General features: G+C 47.6%; 1 protein-coding gene across 1 annotated transcript in view; it reads right to left on the minus strand.

Moving 5' to 3' along the window:
• Window positions 1-265: 265 nt before the first annotated feature.
• COPA (COPI coat complex subunit alpha) overlaps window positions 266-14,297 on the minus strand; it is a 45,355-nt gene continuing 31,323 nt past the window's right edge. The window contains exons 18-33 of the mRNA XM_019433225.2: window positions 9,364-9,526; window positions 9,119-9,265; window positions 8,154-8,343; window positions 7,935-8,030; window positions 6,446-6,534; window positions 6,130-6,253; window positions 4,777-4,866; window positions 4,478-4,587; window positions 4,017-4,094; window positions 3,782-3,850; window positions 3,124-3,260; window positions 2,698-2,884; window positions 2,504-2,614; window positions 2,017-2,178; window positions 1,194-1,388; window positions 266-909 (exon numbers count right to left, since the gene is read on the minus strand). Coding sequence (XP_019288770.1) covers window positions 850-909; window positions 1,194-1,388; window positions 2,017-2,178; window positions 2,504-2,614; window positions 2,698-2,884; window positions 3,124-3,260; window positions 3,782-3,850; window positions 4,017-4,094; window positions 4,478-4,587; window positions 4,777-4,866; window positions 6,130-6,253; window positions 6,446-6,534; window positions 7,935-8,030; window positions 8,154-8,343; window positions 9,119-9,265; window positions 9,364-9,526 — 2,008 coding nt within the window. The 3' untranslated portion in view covers window positions 266-849. The remainder of the gene's footprint in view (window positions 910-1,193; window positions 1,389-2,016; window positions 2,179-2,503; window positions 2,615-2,697; window positions 2,885-3,123; window positions 3,261-3,781; window positions 3,851-4,016; window positions 4,095-4,477; window positions 4,588-4,776; window positions 4,867-6,129; window positions 6,254-6,445; window positions 6,535-7,934; window positions 8,031-8,153; window positions 8,344-9,118; window positions 9,266-9,363; window positions 9,527-14,297) is intronic.

The following is a 14,297-nucleotide window of genomic DNA, read 5'->3' on the forward strand; positions in this document are numbered from 1 at the left end:
ATTAAAAAAAAGATATCGGGGTGCCTGGGTGGCTCAGTCCGTTGAGCGTCCAACTTCGGCTCAGGTCACAACCTCACGGTTTGTGGGTTCAAGCCCCGGGTCGGGCTCTGCACTGACAACGTGGAACCTGGAGCCTACTTCAGATTCTCTGTCTCACTCTCTCTACGTAAAAAAAAAAAGAAGAAGAAAAAGACACCTGGTTTGGTGGGGCAGCTACATAAAGTAGGAACGTGAGAGTGTCCAGGAAACAAATGGAGCCACAAAATTGTCATAGAAATTTACTTTATTAAGTGTGAGAAACAAACACAAGAACAATGGCTATAAAGAACAAACCAAAGAAAAGTGACGTGCATTCTTGGGAAACCAGTTTCTTCTCAGACTTTTGAGTTCCTGGGCACACACAGGGTACCTGCCTGGGAGTTCACATGCCCAAGGAAAACGGCGTGGGGGGGGATGGCTAAGAGTCTGCTGTGGCTGAGTAAAAGTTACGGTCTTATTTATCACATCCGGCTTCCATCCAAAAGAAAGATACAAAGGTGGTGGGGAGGGAAAAGATAAACACTGAAGGAATGCAGTAGGCAAAGTTTCATCACGGAACTTTCATCTGTTCCTTGAGCGATCTAAGCTGGGAGGGAGATCACCACAACTGTAGTCACCTCGACAAGACGACAGAGAGGTCTAGACATTTTGATTAACCATAGAAGAGGAGAAAGGGACATTAAGTTTTAGGGCAGGACAGCTCAATGTCGATAATTTGAAGGGCAGCCGAGGAAGAAAGAAGTTAGGATATAGAGATTGGTTCTCTAGAGGAAAATACGGTGTTTGACCCTGCACGCACCAGAGGGAGCCTCAGCGGAACTGCAGAGGACTGATCCTTAAACCGATGACATCTTTGCCAATCTCTGTCACCTGTGGAAAAGGAAACAGGGAAAAGTTAGAGAATCTGCGAGGGTGCACAGCCCAGAAAGCTTACTCCCTCCACTCCTCAGTGAGTACAGCAGAGTATGTGGTTAAGATCTGTTACTGCTCAGTAAACAGCAGTGGGGAGAAGCTCTAGTTTTCTTTAGTATCACTGTCTCAAGGAGCTAGAGGCAAAAACGGAAGAAAAAAAGAACCAACACGCTTCTTTCTATTTTCTCTTTCTTTCCTCTTCCCTCCAGATCCTGGATGTCTTTCTAGAGGACAGTACTTACTGTAGTGACCTTGCAGACTTGACCCTTGAACTCAGGGGAATAGCAGGCCCCACTGAGTGGACATTTCTCCACTGGCTTCCCACGGTAGATGGGCCGGTAAGACGCAGCACAGATGTCAAAGGGGTTGTGCATGTCGTAGCTGAGCTGGCAGGCGTCTGTGGGGTTCTTCTCACACGCAGACAGAATTTTGCGGGTCTAAGGGAGGGAAGGAGTATTTTATTTAAGAGGACTGAAAGCTGCACATCACAACTCACCACGGTTCAGTAACTTCCTTGACTCGAGATGCCATTGTACCGAGTGAACGAGTATGTCCTTTCGTACAGGACACACGTGAAGGGGTCACAACAACCACCACTCCTGCTGCATCAGGATCTCCCCTTCTCAGTATCAGTGGTTCCACGGATCTAGACCCACAGTCTTCCACCAAGCCTGGAGATTATCAGAGCCAGGACTCAAAGGGTTAAAACTGGCTTGCACCGCCCAGGAGGAATGCCTTCAGAGACCCCAAGTAACGGGACCTGTGTGCGGTGGTTAGCAGCGGTGGGAACGGGTAGCAGAGCTCAGGGACGGGAAGGCGGAGCTCTTCTAGGTGGCAGGTCACTCTACACCTGTGCCTTGTCTGAAGGAGTTACGAGTTCGCTTTCCAAGAACAAAAGGAAGCACCCTTGCCACTAAGTAAAGAGAAGACGGCATTCGGTTGCCTCCTTCTGTTGAATGTTGTTAATCAGTGCTTTGTTTTTAGAGGCAAAGGCCTTGGCTTCTACTCCCTCCATGTGAGAGCCGGTCTGGTCCCTTTATGCCTGAGGAAGGAGTTCCCATCTACCTGTTGAGCCACCTCTGGCTTGGGCCCAAGTTCCAACAGGCGCCGAGCAAAGGTGGCAGCCGTCTTAAAGTTCTTGAGCTTGAAGAAGAGGTTGAGGGCCGTGCGCAGCACCAGGATCATGTGCACAGGCTGCAGGTTGGAGTGGGTGAAATAGGCTGCCATCTGGTGGACAGAGAGGGGGACACATGCCAGGCTGATGGTACAGCAGACATAGGTCATTTATGGGCTGCGGCCCACGCAGTAAACACAACACAAAGCAAACGAAAACGGGGCTGACTACGAGGCAGAGCGATCTTCTGCCCCCGGGGTGTGAAGGACTGATGGAATGAAGAAGCGGAGAAAAACACACCCTCTCCTCAGGGAAGTAGGCCCAAACTTCTCTTACTCCCCAGACTGAAATGTGGGTTTGGACTTTAAGAATTCAGACCTAATGGAGGCTGAAGGGGCGGACCTCTCTGCACCGTGCAGAAGCCCAGAGAGATCGTACCTCGCAGATGCGCTTCTGCTGTTCCAGAGTCTCTTTGGGCAGCTTCTTTCTTTCTATCTCCATGGACAGGCCCACGATGTACTCACGGCAAATGGTGATAAGCTGCTGGGCCTTGAGAGAGGGGCAAAGCAAGGTCACGGCACAGAGGCAAGACCGTGAGGGTGCCCGGGGCTAGGTGGGCTACCCCCTCCTACCTCCGCAATCTCCTGCTTATTGTCCACGACGAGGAGGGGCACGCTGAGTAAAATGGCACGGAATTTCTCCACGGCCTCCTCGAACTTGCCAACTGTGGTGAGCTGGTAGCATAGCTGTAGCCGCTGAATGAGGTCATTGAGCCTCAGGCCCACGGCTGGCACGCCATTCTTCAGCCCCGCATCCTTCCTGGAAGTTTGGAAAAGTAGGAAGAAAAAGGGATAACCCGGAAGCCGCTAGACTCAAAGGGGAAACAGGTGGGGGAACTGGACGCGGATGTATAAACCAAACCTCACAGAGTGTCGAGCCCAAGTTCCTTCCTACTAGGAAACCTCCCCTCTGGCACGACCATTAACTGTCCCTCAGGCTATCATCTGAAATATCCACCCCACGTGGAAGACACAGAAGCCAGGAGCAAGGGGCCTTACCAATTGCGATTAGGGTAGCCATACATGGAGGGCAGGCAGGGCAGAGCCTGATAGGTGGTGCGGCCTCGGGCGTAGGTCTGCAGGAACAGTTGCTTGTAGGGGCCAAACTGGGTCACCCCCACCTGGTCGTGAAGGAGCTAGAATACAAGAGGAAAGAAATAGAAAAATTGGGACCTTGCCACTGCAAAACTAGCTAACCTTGGGCAAGGTACTTAACTTCTCTGTACTTGTTTCCTCATCAGTAAATTATACTTAATTATAGGGCCTACCTCGTTTAGTAATACCTATAAAGCATTCAGGATAGTGCCTGACACACAGTGTGTCAATGTTAGCGGTTGTTGCATTTGTAGTTACTGGAGTTACTGCTGTTGCTATCATAACATATTGTAACATACCTGCTCCTGAGGGGGCGCTAACTTACTGATGTGAGCCAGAAAGCAGACTATAAACGGGTGGGAGATGGCTGGAAAGATCCACCCAGTAGAAGAAGGCCTTAGGAGGATACCTTCCCTAGGCAAGACCAGGGTTTCCACGATAAATGCACGCCTCTGCCCTCGTGCATAGGTTAATTTCCATTTGGTTAAGAGGAGTCAACCGTCTCCCTGGGGACCCCGGGCGAGAAACACTCCGCAAGAGCCAACGTTACTCTAAGACTTACCCGCATGGCTGTTTCAAAAGAGCCTGCCAGGATGTGATCGACTGGAAGCTGAGAGTTATTGCACCAGATCTAACAAGAAACAGAAAACCCAAGCCAACTGAAACACAGCCCCTTCTCTTCCCAAACTACCCTCCCCTGTACCTAGAGCAGAAGAGTAGCCACGTTCTTTATACACGAGTCCAGCAGAGCCAGCTCAGAAACATTCATGCCCGCAGGGTGGCGCTTCCCTGCTCACCTGAGTTGGGCTGGTTCCCTTGGTGGGAGGCACAAAGAACCCGTCGTCAGCACCCCCGGCTGCCCCAGGGGGTACATCCTAAGAGAAAAAACATCAGTCATTCATAAGCTATTCAAGCACTTTGTTCTGATAAGTCCAAACACAGTCCTTGACCTTGCTCCCAGCCTCGACCGGGGAGGAAGGGGCGGGGGGCACTAGTGGGAGAAGACCCTCAAAACAGGGGCAGCTTCACCAGTAACAAAACGATAAACCAAAAGCTCCAATTCAGACGAAAAAGCTTGCTGCCTTTTCAAAAGCTGCTGTTGCTGCAGCCTGACCGGCTGATGGGAGATAAGCATCAGGTCGGGAGGATCTACACCCCCTCCCTTCTGGGGGCCTCGGGACGGGTGGGGGGCAGTATGGCCACTGGCTTTCACAGGGAGACCCAGAGGGAGCCTCCCCGGGGCGAGAACCCCACACACCAGCTCAGGAGGGAGCTCCAGGTCCTCTTCCACATCCCAGCCGCCTCCTTCTTCCTGTCCCCTGCCAAGAGCGTCATCCCCCAGGCCATCCGTAGCCTCCACAAACCCATCTGTAAGGAAAATCCAGGCTCAAAGCAGATTTGCACTGACGGAATTTTAGCATGAAGAAAGCCCAAAGCTGGGATCCTTGTCGGTTCCGCGGTCTGGAAGCCTGCAGAACCGCCCCACGGCCCAGCCCCCACCCGTCCCCCCACCCCAGGCCACCCATCCTGCCAGGAGACCCCCAGAAGAACTCTCACCTTCATCCAGCTGCAGCTCCGCATCCTCTCCCCAGCCTTCGGTACCAACGGTGTCAATGTCAATATCAGCAGCCAGGGCTCCTCCCTTGCCTACAGACAGAAGAACACAAAGGAGCTGGTTATAGCCAGGCAAGTCTGAGATCCGGCCTCTTCTGCAAGCAAGCTGCGTCCTTACAAAAGCAGATGCCAAGCCTCTGTCCACTTAGTATTTTTATTATTTACTTCTGTAGTACAGACGCTATGCTACCTTGCAGCAGGTTTCAAAAAGAGAGGAAGTAGAAGAGAGATGGGAACAACTGGCCTTGCTGACACCAAACACCACCCCCTGAACCGTTTTTTACTTAGCAACTCCTGGAGTCTCCTGCCGAGATCTCTAAGTTACTGCCACTCCAGCGTGTGCAGGGCACGGGGACACAGGGTAGGTCAGAGACGGAGGAGAGGGCGGGGCTGGGCACAAAATGCCCTGGGGTCCATCTAGGCTGTCAGCCAGGAAAAATAAGCCAGCAGACATCTCCAAAACAACAGGAGCAGGTAAGGGTGGGAGTGGGGGACGGTGGTAGCACACATCTGCAAACGCCCACGGGACAGAGTCTGACATTGCTGCTTCGGTGCCTTAACACTGTCCCTCACGAATGATGAGATACTGAACAGGACTGACCACACAGACGCTAAAACCTGAGGAAACGCACCCATGTGGTCACAGTGGCTGCCCGAGGCCTGGACTAAGACAACTCTCTTTTCTCCCCCTATTTTCCAAATTCTAATCATCTCATATACTCTTATTTAATTTTTAAAACATGGGATGTCTAGGTGGCTTAGTCGGTTAAGCTCAGGTCTTGGTCTTGGGGTTGTGAGTTCAAGCCCCACATTGGGTTCCACACTAGGTATGGAGCCTGCCTCTCTCTCTATTTATTAATCCATACATACATCGATCTATTTATTAACACATACATACATATATACATAAACACAGGGCACCTGGGCGACTCAGTGGGTTAAAAGCATCCGACCCTTGATTTCAGCTCAGGTAACGATCTCATAGTTGCTGAGTTCCAGCCCCAAGTCAGGCTCTGCGCTGATAGCACGGAGCCTGCCTGGGATTCTCTGTCTCCCTCTCTCTCTGCCCTTCCCTTGCATTCTCTCTCTCTCTCTCTCTCTCTCTCTCTCTCTCTCTCTCTCTCTCTCCGTCCCTCCCTCCCTCAAAAATAAACAAACATTAAAAACACCCAAAAAAACGTACCACAGCTCAGACTGGCGTGTCACTGCTCCAGAGCTGAGGGTACTCTGGAGGACAGCTCTTCACAACACAAACACACGACAACAAAAACACTATGGGGGGGGGGGGGCACTTACCCTTGCCGGCAATGGAGCCTTCAAAGAAGCCTTTGGATACAGTCAGTAACGGCCAATTGGTATCCAATGGCATGATAGGTGCAGGCGGCTGGAGCAGCTTGGCATTAGGGTCAATGTCTGGGATCTGAAAGGCAGAAGGTTAAAAGCAAACAGCTCTCAGGAATCATGTGGGGAAGTTTACAGAGCCTCCTTTGACCTCATTTATTCCTCTGCCTCCCCTGCTAACCAGATGGGAGAGTGACACTTGTAGGTTTAAACTGTCCCCCGATCTCAGAGTTAATTCTGTAATCAGACACTCACGTAAATAAAAACTTACTGTCTCCTTCTCTGGGTCAAATGTCTCCTTCAGGCTCTCGGCTTCTTCATCTAAGCCATGAGTAGCAGCTGTGAGATAGGCCAGGGACTCTGTAGAGAAAACAGACTTTGTGGTAGAGGGTCCAAGATGTCCCCCGGCGGTCTCTGCCTCCTGGTATTCAAGCCTGTGCACCATCCCCTCCCCTAAACCGTGGAACGGACTTAACTTGCTTCCAACAAACAGGACGTGGCAGAAGCCGCGGAATACCACTTCCAAGATTGGGATACAAAGAGCAGGGCCTCCACCTGGATGCCATTGCCTGCTCTGAGGGAAGCCAGCTGCCGTGTCGCAAACTGCCCTATGGAGACGCCTGTGTGGCAGAAGGTTGACATTTCCCAGCCATCAGCCCGCAAGGACCGGAGGACTGCCTGCAGCCATGCGGGGAGCGTGGGAAGGGATCCTCCCCACTTGAGCCGGAGACATCCGCAGTCTTGGCCAACACCCTACCCTGATGCAGACTCCTGACACACAGTGAGCCAGAGGTACCCAGCTAAGCCACGCTGTAAACCGAGGTAACGTGCATTTGTTGCTCTAAGCTGCTCAACTCTAGGGTAATTTGCCACACGGCAGCAAGTGACTGATGTACTCGCTTATCCTTAAGCTCTAGCATCGATGCTGACAAGAACCTGGGAATCGTCCCTGACTCCAATCCTCACATCCCACATCCAGCCCTTCGACAGATCACGTTGTTTCCACCCGCGCAAGATATGCGGAGTCTGACCCCTTCACTCCTTAGCACCGTCATCCAAATCACATCTTCCTTGTCTCCTGGCGTATCTCAAATGCTAGCACTGTGCTTGGTACATAGTGGGTTCTCAGAAAATTCCCTTTGAGAATATATAAACAAGTAAATAAGAGGGCACCTGGGTGGCTGTGGCTCAGTCAGCTGAACGTCCGACTCTTGGTTTCAGCTCAGGTCCTGATCTCAGTTCAGGGGTTCAAGCCCCACGCTGGACTCCACGCTAACAGCACACAGCCTGCTTGGGATTCTCAATCTCTCCCCCTCTCTCTGCCCTTCCCCACTCGCACGCACGCACGTGCTCTCTCTCTCAAAATAAATAAATAAACTTGAAAAAACACGACTATAACAAATTAAGTGAATGAGTAAAACCTCCAGACTTGAAGTAAAAAAAAAAAAAAACTCTAACAACCTCTAACCAACTATATTTACTAGAGTATCTGCTTCAGGACCTTTTAAAACCTCCTAACCTCCTAGTTCCTCCTGACTATTAACTGTTTTCCTAAGAGTGCTTGGACAGACTGAATATTCTGGCTGTACCTCCCTTTGGCCCTGAAGCATGCCTTCTGAGCATGGTAGGAGCATGCTGTCTCTTCTGGAAAAATGCACAACAAAGGGAAATACCTCACCACTATACGTGGGTAACTCACCACGAAGAGAAAATACTTTCTAAGCCGCAAAGGAGCTGGTGAGTCCCGCATGCTTACTTACTCTGCCCACAGTTCTTCAGGATCCGCACCCGCTCAGACACGTCACCCAGGTAGAGTGCATTCTGATAATGGCCACTCATGTCCTTTCGGATCTCAGCTGCATCAAGTCAGTAAGACACCAGGTTAGGTCTTCTTTCCGAAGTTCCCTCTCTCCTCCCCTCTACCTGCCTTCACCTTCCCTCAAGGCCCCCACTCCCCACCCTTAGCTTCTGGGGCTCACCAATCTTCATCATCTTGCGAAGTTTCTCCAGGTTGCCAGTGATAAGGTACAAGAAAGAAAGTTTGTCGAAGTTTTTGGTGCGTTGATAACACATTTCCACAATCTGGTGGTTCCCCTGTAGCAAGGCCACTTCTCCCAGCTTTTCCCAGCAGTTCTTGTCATCCAGTGCTTTGGCTGCTTCCAGAGCAATCTAAAGAACCCCCAGGGTCAGAGGTCACAGGTTGGCGGGTACCTTGACTCAAAACCAGGGACCATGGTCGAAGTATCTGCCTCTACATAAATCTCCCACAGACTCTCTACACTTGCAATCACGCCTACCATTCAGTCTAATTCTACTGAAAATCCTATCCCCAAACAGGATCCCTTTGGCTCCACGGAGAGAAGAATCCCATCGCACATCCTCCTCCTCAGAAATTTACTCTGACAAACAAAATCATCTCCTAGCAGTTGCTGACTCCACAGGGTCAATTCTTGCTTAGCTACCTTATTTTCCACCTGCTGGGTCTAAAGATCTCCGGGGGCTTTAGAAAAGATAAGAAGTAATAAGGGAGTTCAGAACCAGAGAGTCAATGTACCTAAGCCACCTCCCCATTTAAAAATAATGCCTGTACATCTAGGTCCCAATACTTCCTAAGGCCCTGTTCATCTGAGCAGCCAATCGGCAAGTAAAAGGTGAAGGAAATGAGAACTTGCAGAGTCCCTGCCGTGTTGCTCCTACGCTAGAGGCTACTGGATTCAGAGTAACGGACAATGAGGACGGTAGCATTGCTGTGGCGGAAGCAGAGGCAGCAAGTAGCAGAGACGGGCAAGCCGCAACAGGAAGACAGCTCCATCTGACGACCGGACCACCTCAGACTCCATCCTCCCCGCTGAAGAGGCAAGCCCGGAATATGCCCTCACACCGCAGCCCGCACCCTCTCACGTTCTCTGTGACGACGCGGGGCTCAGGACCCCGTCCCCCTCACCTCGATGTTCCCACACTCCAGTGCCAGGCTAAAGCGAGTTTTCTCGTCCTTGACGAAATGCAAGGCCACCTCAGGGTAGCCCTTCTTCTGGAGGTAAGCGATGATAGACTGGCCAACTAGTTTCGCATTTCTCACCATGTGCAGCACCTAGACGTGTGGGGTGCGGCAGGGCAGGAAGGAGACATGACTCGGGGAGAAAGCAGTGCTGCCCTCTCGCACCCCTAGGGGGCCCTCTCGTTTCGTACCTCATCATATTTTCTGTTGATCAGGGCCAGCTTGAACTTGAACTCCGTGGGATCAATGGTGAGCACCCGAGGACGACACTCCCTATCCAGGCAATACACATTGTTGCCCTTCACCCGCGTGACATAGATGGGTAAATCCAGAGTTCGGATGATCCCGTAGTCCCTGCAAACAGGAGTCAGCGGATTCAACCTTCGGCGAGCGAGGGGGAAAATCTAGCCTGGGAGGACATGGAGCAAGCCTAGGACACGACTTTGGATCTTCTCGCTGCTCTTCTGCCAAGTGCCATTTGCACAGCGGTATAGACAGGAAGTGGTTCAAAAGAGAGCAGAGCTAAATGCCACGTTTACTGCTTTTATTCTTCTGTATGAAGCGGGAAAAGATAGGGCCGATGGTCTGATCTTTCCTCATAAGCTATTACTCTGGGAGCTAACAGACACGGCTGCAGGAATCAGGCCTGAAAGTTAAATCTTAAGTTCTGACGTACAATCACTGGGCCACTAGGGGCAGCTGAAGTCTCTCCTTGCAGCTACAGGTGGAAGTGGAAGAGAGGGAGACGTGAAGTCTGACACACACGAGAAACGGTAAAAGGCAAAAATAATTTTAAACTGAACGCAAATTAAAAATGTATAATCTAGGGCGTTAGGTGCACGTACTGCATTAGAAGAAACGCTGAAAACTAATGAGCTCTATACAAATACATTGGAAAATCAATAAATACAATAAAAATAAGCCAGCAACTCAAAAATTTGTTCCTTTACAAGTTAAACCAGAGTATACTTCGAAAAAAGAAGCCAATCACAAAATTAAGAAATAGAAAAAAGAAACAAAATACAGAAGTTCAAGAAAGGCAAAAGCTAAATAAAATTCATAAACCTCTTATGAGTCATAAAGAAGATGTGGTTTATACTACTTGGCAATGAGAAAGAATGAAATCCTGCCATTTGTAGCAACTTGGATGGAACTGGAGGGTATTATGCTAAGTGAAATAAGTCAGGCAGAGAAAGATAGATATCATATGTTTTCACTCATATGTGGAACCTGAGAAACTTAACAGAAGACCATGGGGGAGGGGAAGGGGAAAAAAAATAGTTACAAACAGAGAGGGAGGGAGGCAAACCGTAAGAGACTCTTAAATACAGAGAACGAACTGAGGGTTGATGGGGGAGGCAGTGGGAGAGGGAAAAATGGGGGATGGACATCGAGGAGGGCCCTTGTTGGGATGAGCCCTAAGTGTTATATGTAAGCGATGAACCGTGGGAACCTACCCCCAAAACCAAGAGCACATTTTATATACTGTATGTTAGGCAATGTGACAATAAATTACATATTAAAAAAAAAATAAAAATAAAAAATAAACCTTTTGTGACTCTAATTAAGAAGAAAAGACAAAATGGCCAAAATAGGAATGAAAAAGGGGATATTCTTAGAGCTCCTGCAGGATGAGGGTGGGCGTAAACTTTTTTAAATGAGCAAATTCCAAGAAAAGTAAAATTTACCAAAACTGACTAAAAACAAATAGAAAACCCCGACAGTCCTATAACTGTTACACAAGATAAACTGAAACTGAGTCACAAAAAATCCTCCTATAAAAGAAAGTCCTAGGATGGGGGCTTCACTGGATGACTTCACTGGCAAATTCTACCCAATATTCCAGGAAGAATTAAACCCAATCTTATTACAAACTCACTAAGAGAACAGAAGAAGGTATATTATTTTCCTTATTTTATGAAATTTGCACAACCTCAATACCAAAACCTGGCAAAGACAGAAAGAAAAAGGGAAGTCGTAGACCAATCTCATTTATATATATACGTGGATGCAAAAACCCAAAACAAAATATTAGCAAACTAAAACTAGCAGTATCAGAAAAGGGTAAAACATCATAACCAAGTTAGATCTGTATCAAGAATACAATGTTGGTCTCGTATTTTTAAAAAATCAATTTAATTCACTACACTAATCAACAAAAGGAGAAAAATCCTAGGACTACCTTGGTATACGCAGTAAAAAAAATTTTATGTAATAAAATTCAGTATTTATCTGAGATACAGGACAGACATCCCTTAATAAGTAGAAGCTATCTCTAAAGAAATCTACAGCAAGCTTAGGTAATGCCAATACACTGAAAGCTTGCCCTTTAAATTGGGACCAAGACGAAAAAGTCTACTTTCATCATGTGTATTCGACACTATGTTGGAGATCCTGGTCAGTGCAGCAAGACAAGGAAAATACAAGAAAGTATAAGTACTGGAAAAGAAGAAACAAACGGTCAATTACCCACACATGCTATGATTACTTACAAAAATAAGGCAAATTACTAGAAATAAAAGTCTAATAAGATCTCTGAAATCAATTTAGAAACTTAATTATATTTCTAAATATCATCAGAACTTAGAAAGTTAAATTTTTAAATGGATAGTTTCCACTAAATTTTTTTAATGTTTATTTTTTGAGAGAGCGAGCAAGCAAGCGAGCACAAACAGGGAGGGGCAGAGAGAGAGGGAGACACAGAATCTGAAACAGGTTCCAGGCTCTGAGCTGTCAGCACAGAGCCCGATGCGGGGCTCGAACTCACGGACTGCGAGATCATGACCTGAGCTGAAGTCAGCCGCTTAACCGACTGAGCCACCCGGGCGCCCCAGAAGGTTAAATTTTAAATGGATAGTTTCCATTAAATTTTTTAATGTTTATTTTTTGAGAGAGCGAGCGAACGAGCGAGCACAAACAGGGGAGGGGCAGAGAGAGAGGGAGACACAGAATCTAAAGCAGGTTCCAGGCTCTGAGCTGTCAGCACAGAGCCTGACACGGGGCTCGAACGCGCGAATCGTGTGAGATCATGACCTAAGCTGAAGTCAGACGCTCAACCGAGTGAGCCACCCAGGTGCCCCATATCCATCAACAAATAGCGCTGAAAACTGCCAAGTGCCTAAAATAATCTAACTAAAGAAATCCAAGATCTCTATGGAGAAAATTCTAAAAACTTTACTGAAAGATGTTCCGGAAGACCTAAATAAATTAAAAAAAAAAAATTTTTTTTTAAGTTTATTTATTTTGAAAGAGAGTGTGTGCAGGAAGGATGGAGAGAGAGGGAGAGAGAGAGAATTCCAAGCAGTCTCCACACTGTCAGTGTGAGGTGCCAGATGCGGGGCTTGACCTCACGAACCCGTGAGATCATGATTTGAGCCAAATTTAAGAGTTGGAGTCCTGCATTGGGCTCTGTGCTGGCAGCATGGAGCGTGCTTGGGATTCTTTCTGTGTTGCTCTCTTTCTCTCAAAATAAATTAAAAAAAAAAAAAAAAAAAAAGTGGATGCTTAACCAACTAAGCCACCCCAGTGACCCGATAATTTTTTTTTAGAGGGAGAAGAGTGCTAAGGCACGGAAGAGGGGCAAAGGGGGAGAGAAATTCTCAAGTAGTCTCCATACTCAGCGTGGAGCCTGATATGGGGCTTGATCTCACGACCCTTGAATCAGTCCTGAGCCAAAATCAAAAGTTTGACACAACCAACTGAGCCACCCAGGCGCCCCACAAAAGACCTAAATAAATGAAGAGTTACTACACCATGTTCACAGACCAGGAAATTTAATATTGCGAAGATGTCAATTACGTCCAAAACAATAAACGCCCTCAATGCAATCCCAACTGAAATCACAATAGGGCTTTTTGTTTGTTTTATTTCGTATGGAATTTCACAAGCTGATTCTAAAACTTATACTTTAAGGCAAAAACGTTTTGAAAACTTGCCCTTTCAAGGCAAAATTAATTAGAAAATAGCCTATAACTTAAAAGAAAAATAAAAGTAGGAAAGATCTGAGAATCTGCTCTAGCATGTGGGAAGACCCCTAAAGCACAGACCCCGGAAAACAGGTCCTTGCATTTCTGTAAACATGATTTACGTGTGACAAGGAAGGCACTGCAGAACTAGGGGGAAAGGCTGGTCTGTTCAAATGATGTTGGGACAGCTGAGCCTGAAACTGAGCCCCCTCACAGCCCCTCACACCACACACAAATATCAACTTTAGGAAGATCACAGCCCTAGGTATGAAAAACAAAAGTATAGGGGTGCCTGGGTGGCGCAGGTCATGATCTCATGGTTCATGAGCTCAAGCCCCACCTCGGGCTCTGAGCTGACAGTGTGGAGCCTGCTTCAGATTCTCAATCAATTTCTCTCTCTCTCTCTCTCTCTCTCTCTCTGTTCCTCCCCTACTTGTGTGCTCTCGTGCTCTCTCACAATAAATTAATAAACTTTAAAAAAAAGGGGAAAAGAAAACGAAAAAAAGTATAAAGTTCTTACAACACAATATAAAAGGGGTGTCTGGTATCTGGATGGCTCAGTTGGTTAAGCGTCTAATTCTTGATTTTGGCTTAGGTCATGATCTCATGGTTGTGAGATCAAGCCCCATGCCTGGCTCAGCATGGAGCTCCACACTGAGCCTGCTTAGAATTCTCTCTCCTTCTCTATATGCCCCTCCCCCACTCATGCTCTCTCCACCTCCCGCCCAAGGTAGACAAAAAAACAACAAAAAGTTTCTACAAGAGGATACAAAAGAACGCCTTTATAGCCTTGGAGTCAATAAAGGTTTCTCAAATAAGATACAAAACCCAATATCCACAATAGGTAAGAGTCATAAATTCAACTATATTAACATAACAACATCTATTCATCAAAGGATAGGATATCATGAAAAGAATCAGAAGACAAACTACACAATGGAAGGAGGCATTAAGATTTGTAACATGTAGCCCAGACAAAGGACTGACGCTCAAATATATGAAAAACTCCTAAAGTAACCAGGATAGATAACCCATTAAACAAAAACAGATAAAAGTCCTGAACAAAATTCACAGAAAAGGGAACCCTGAGGGGTGGTCAACTGAAAAGTTGCTCACTCTCATTAGGAATCAGAGAGTGGCAAAGCTAAATGACAGTGAGA

The sequence above is a fragment of the Panthera pardus genome, unplaced genomic scaffold (assembly GCF_024362965.1).
Source record: "Panthera pardus isolate Hobbes unplaced genomic scaffold, ASM2436296v1 HiC_scaffold_21, whole genome shotgun sequence".
Taxonomy (NCBI): domain Eukaryota; kingdom Metazoa; phylum Chordata; class Mammalia; order Carnivora; family Felidae; genus Panthera; species Panthera pardus.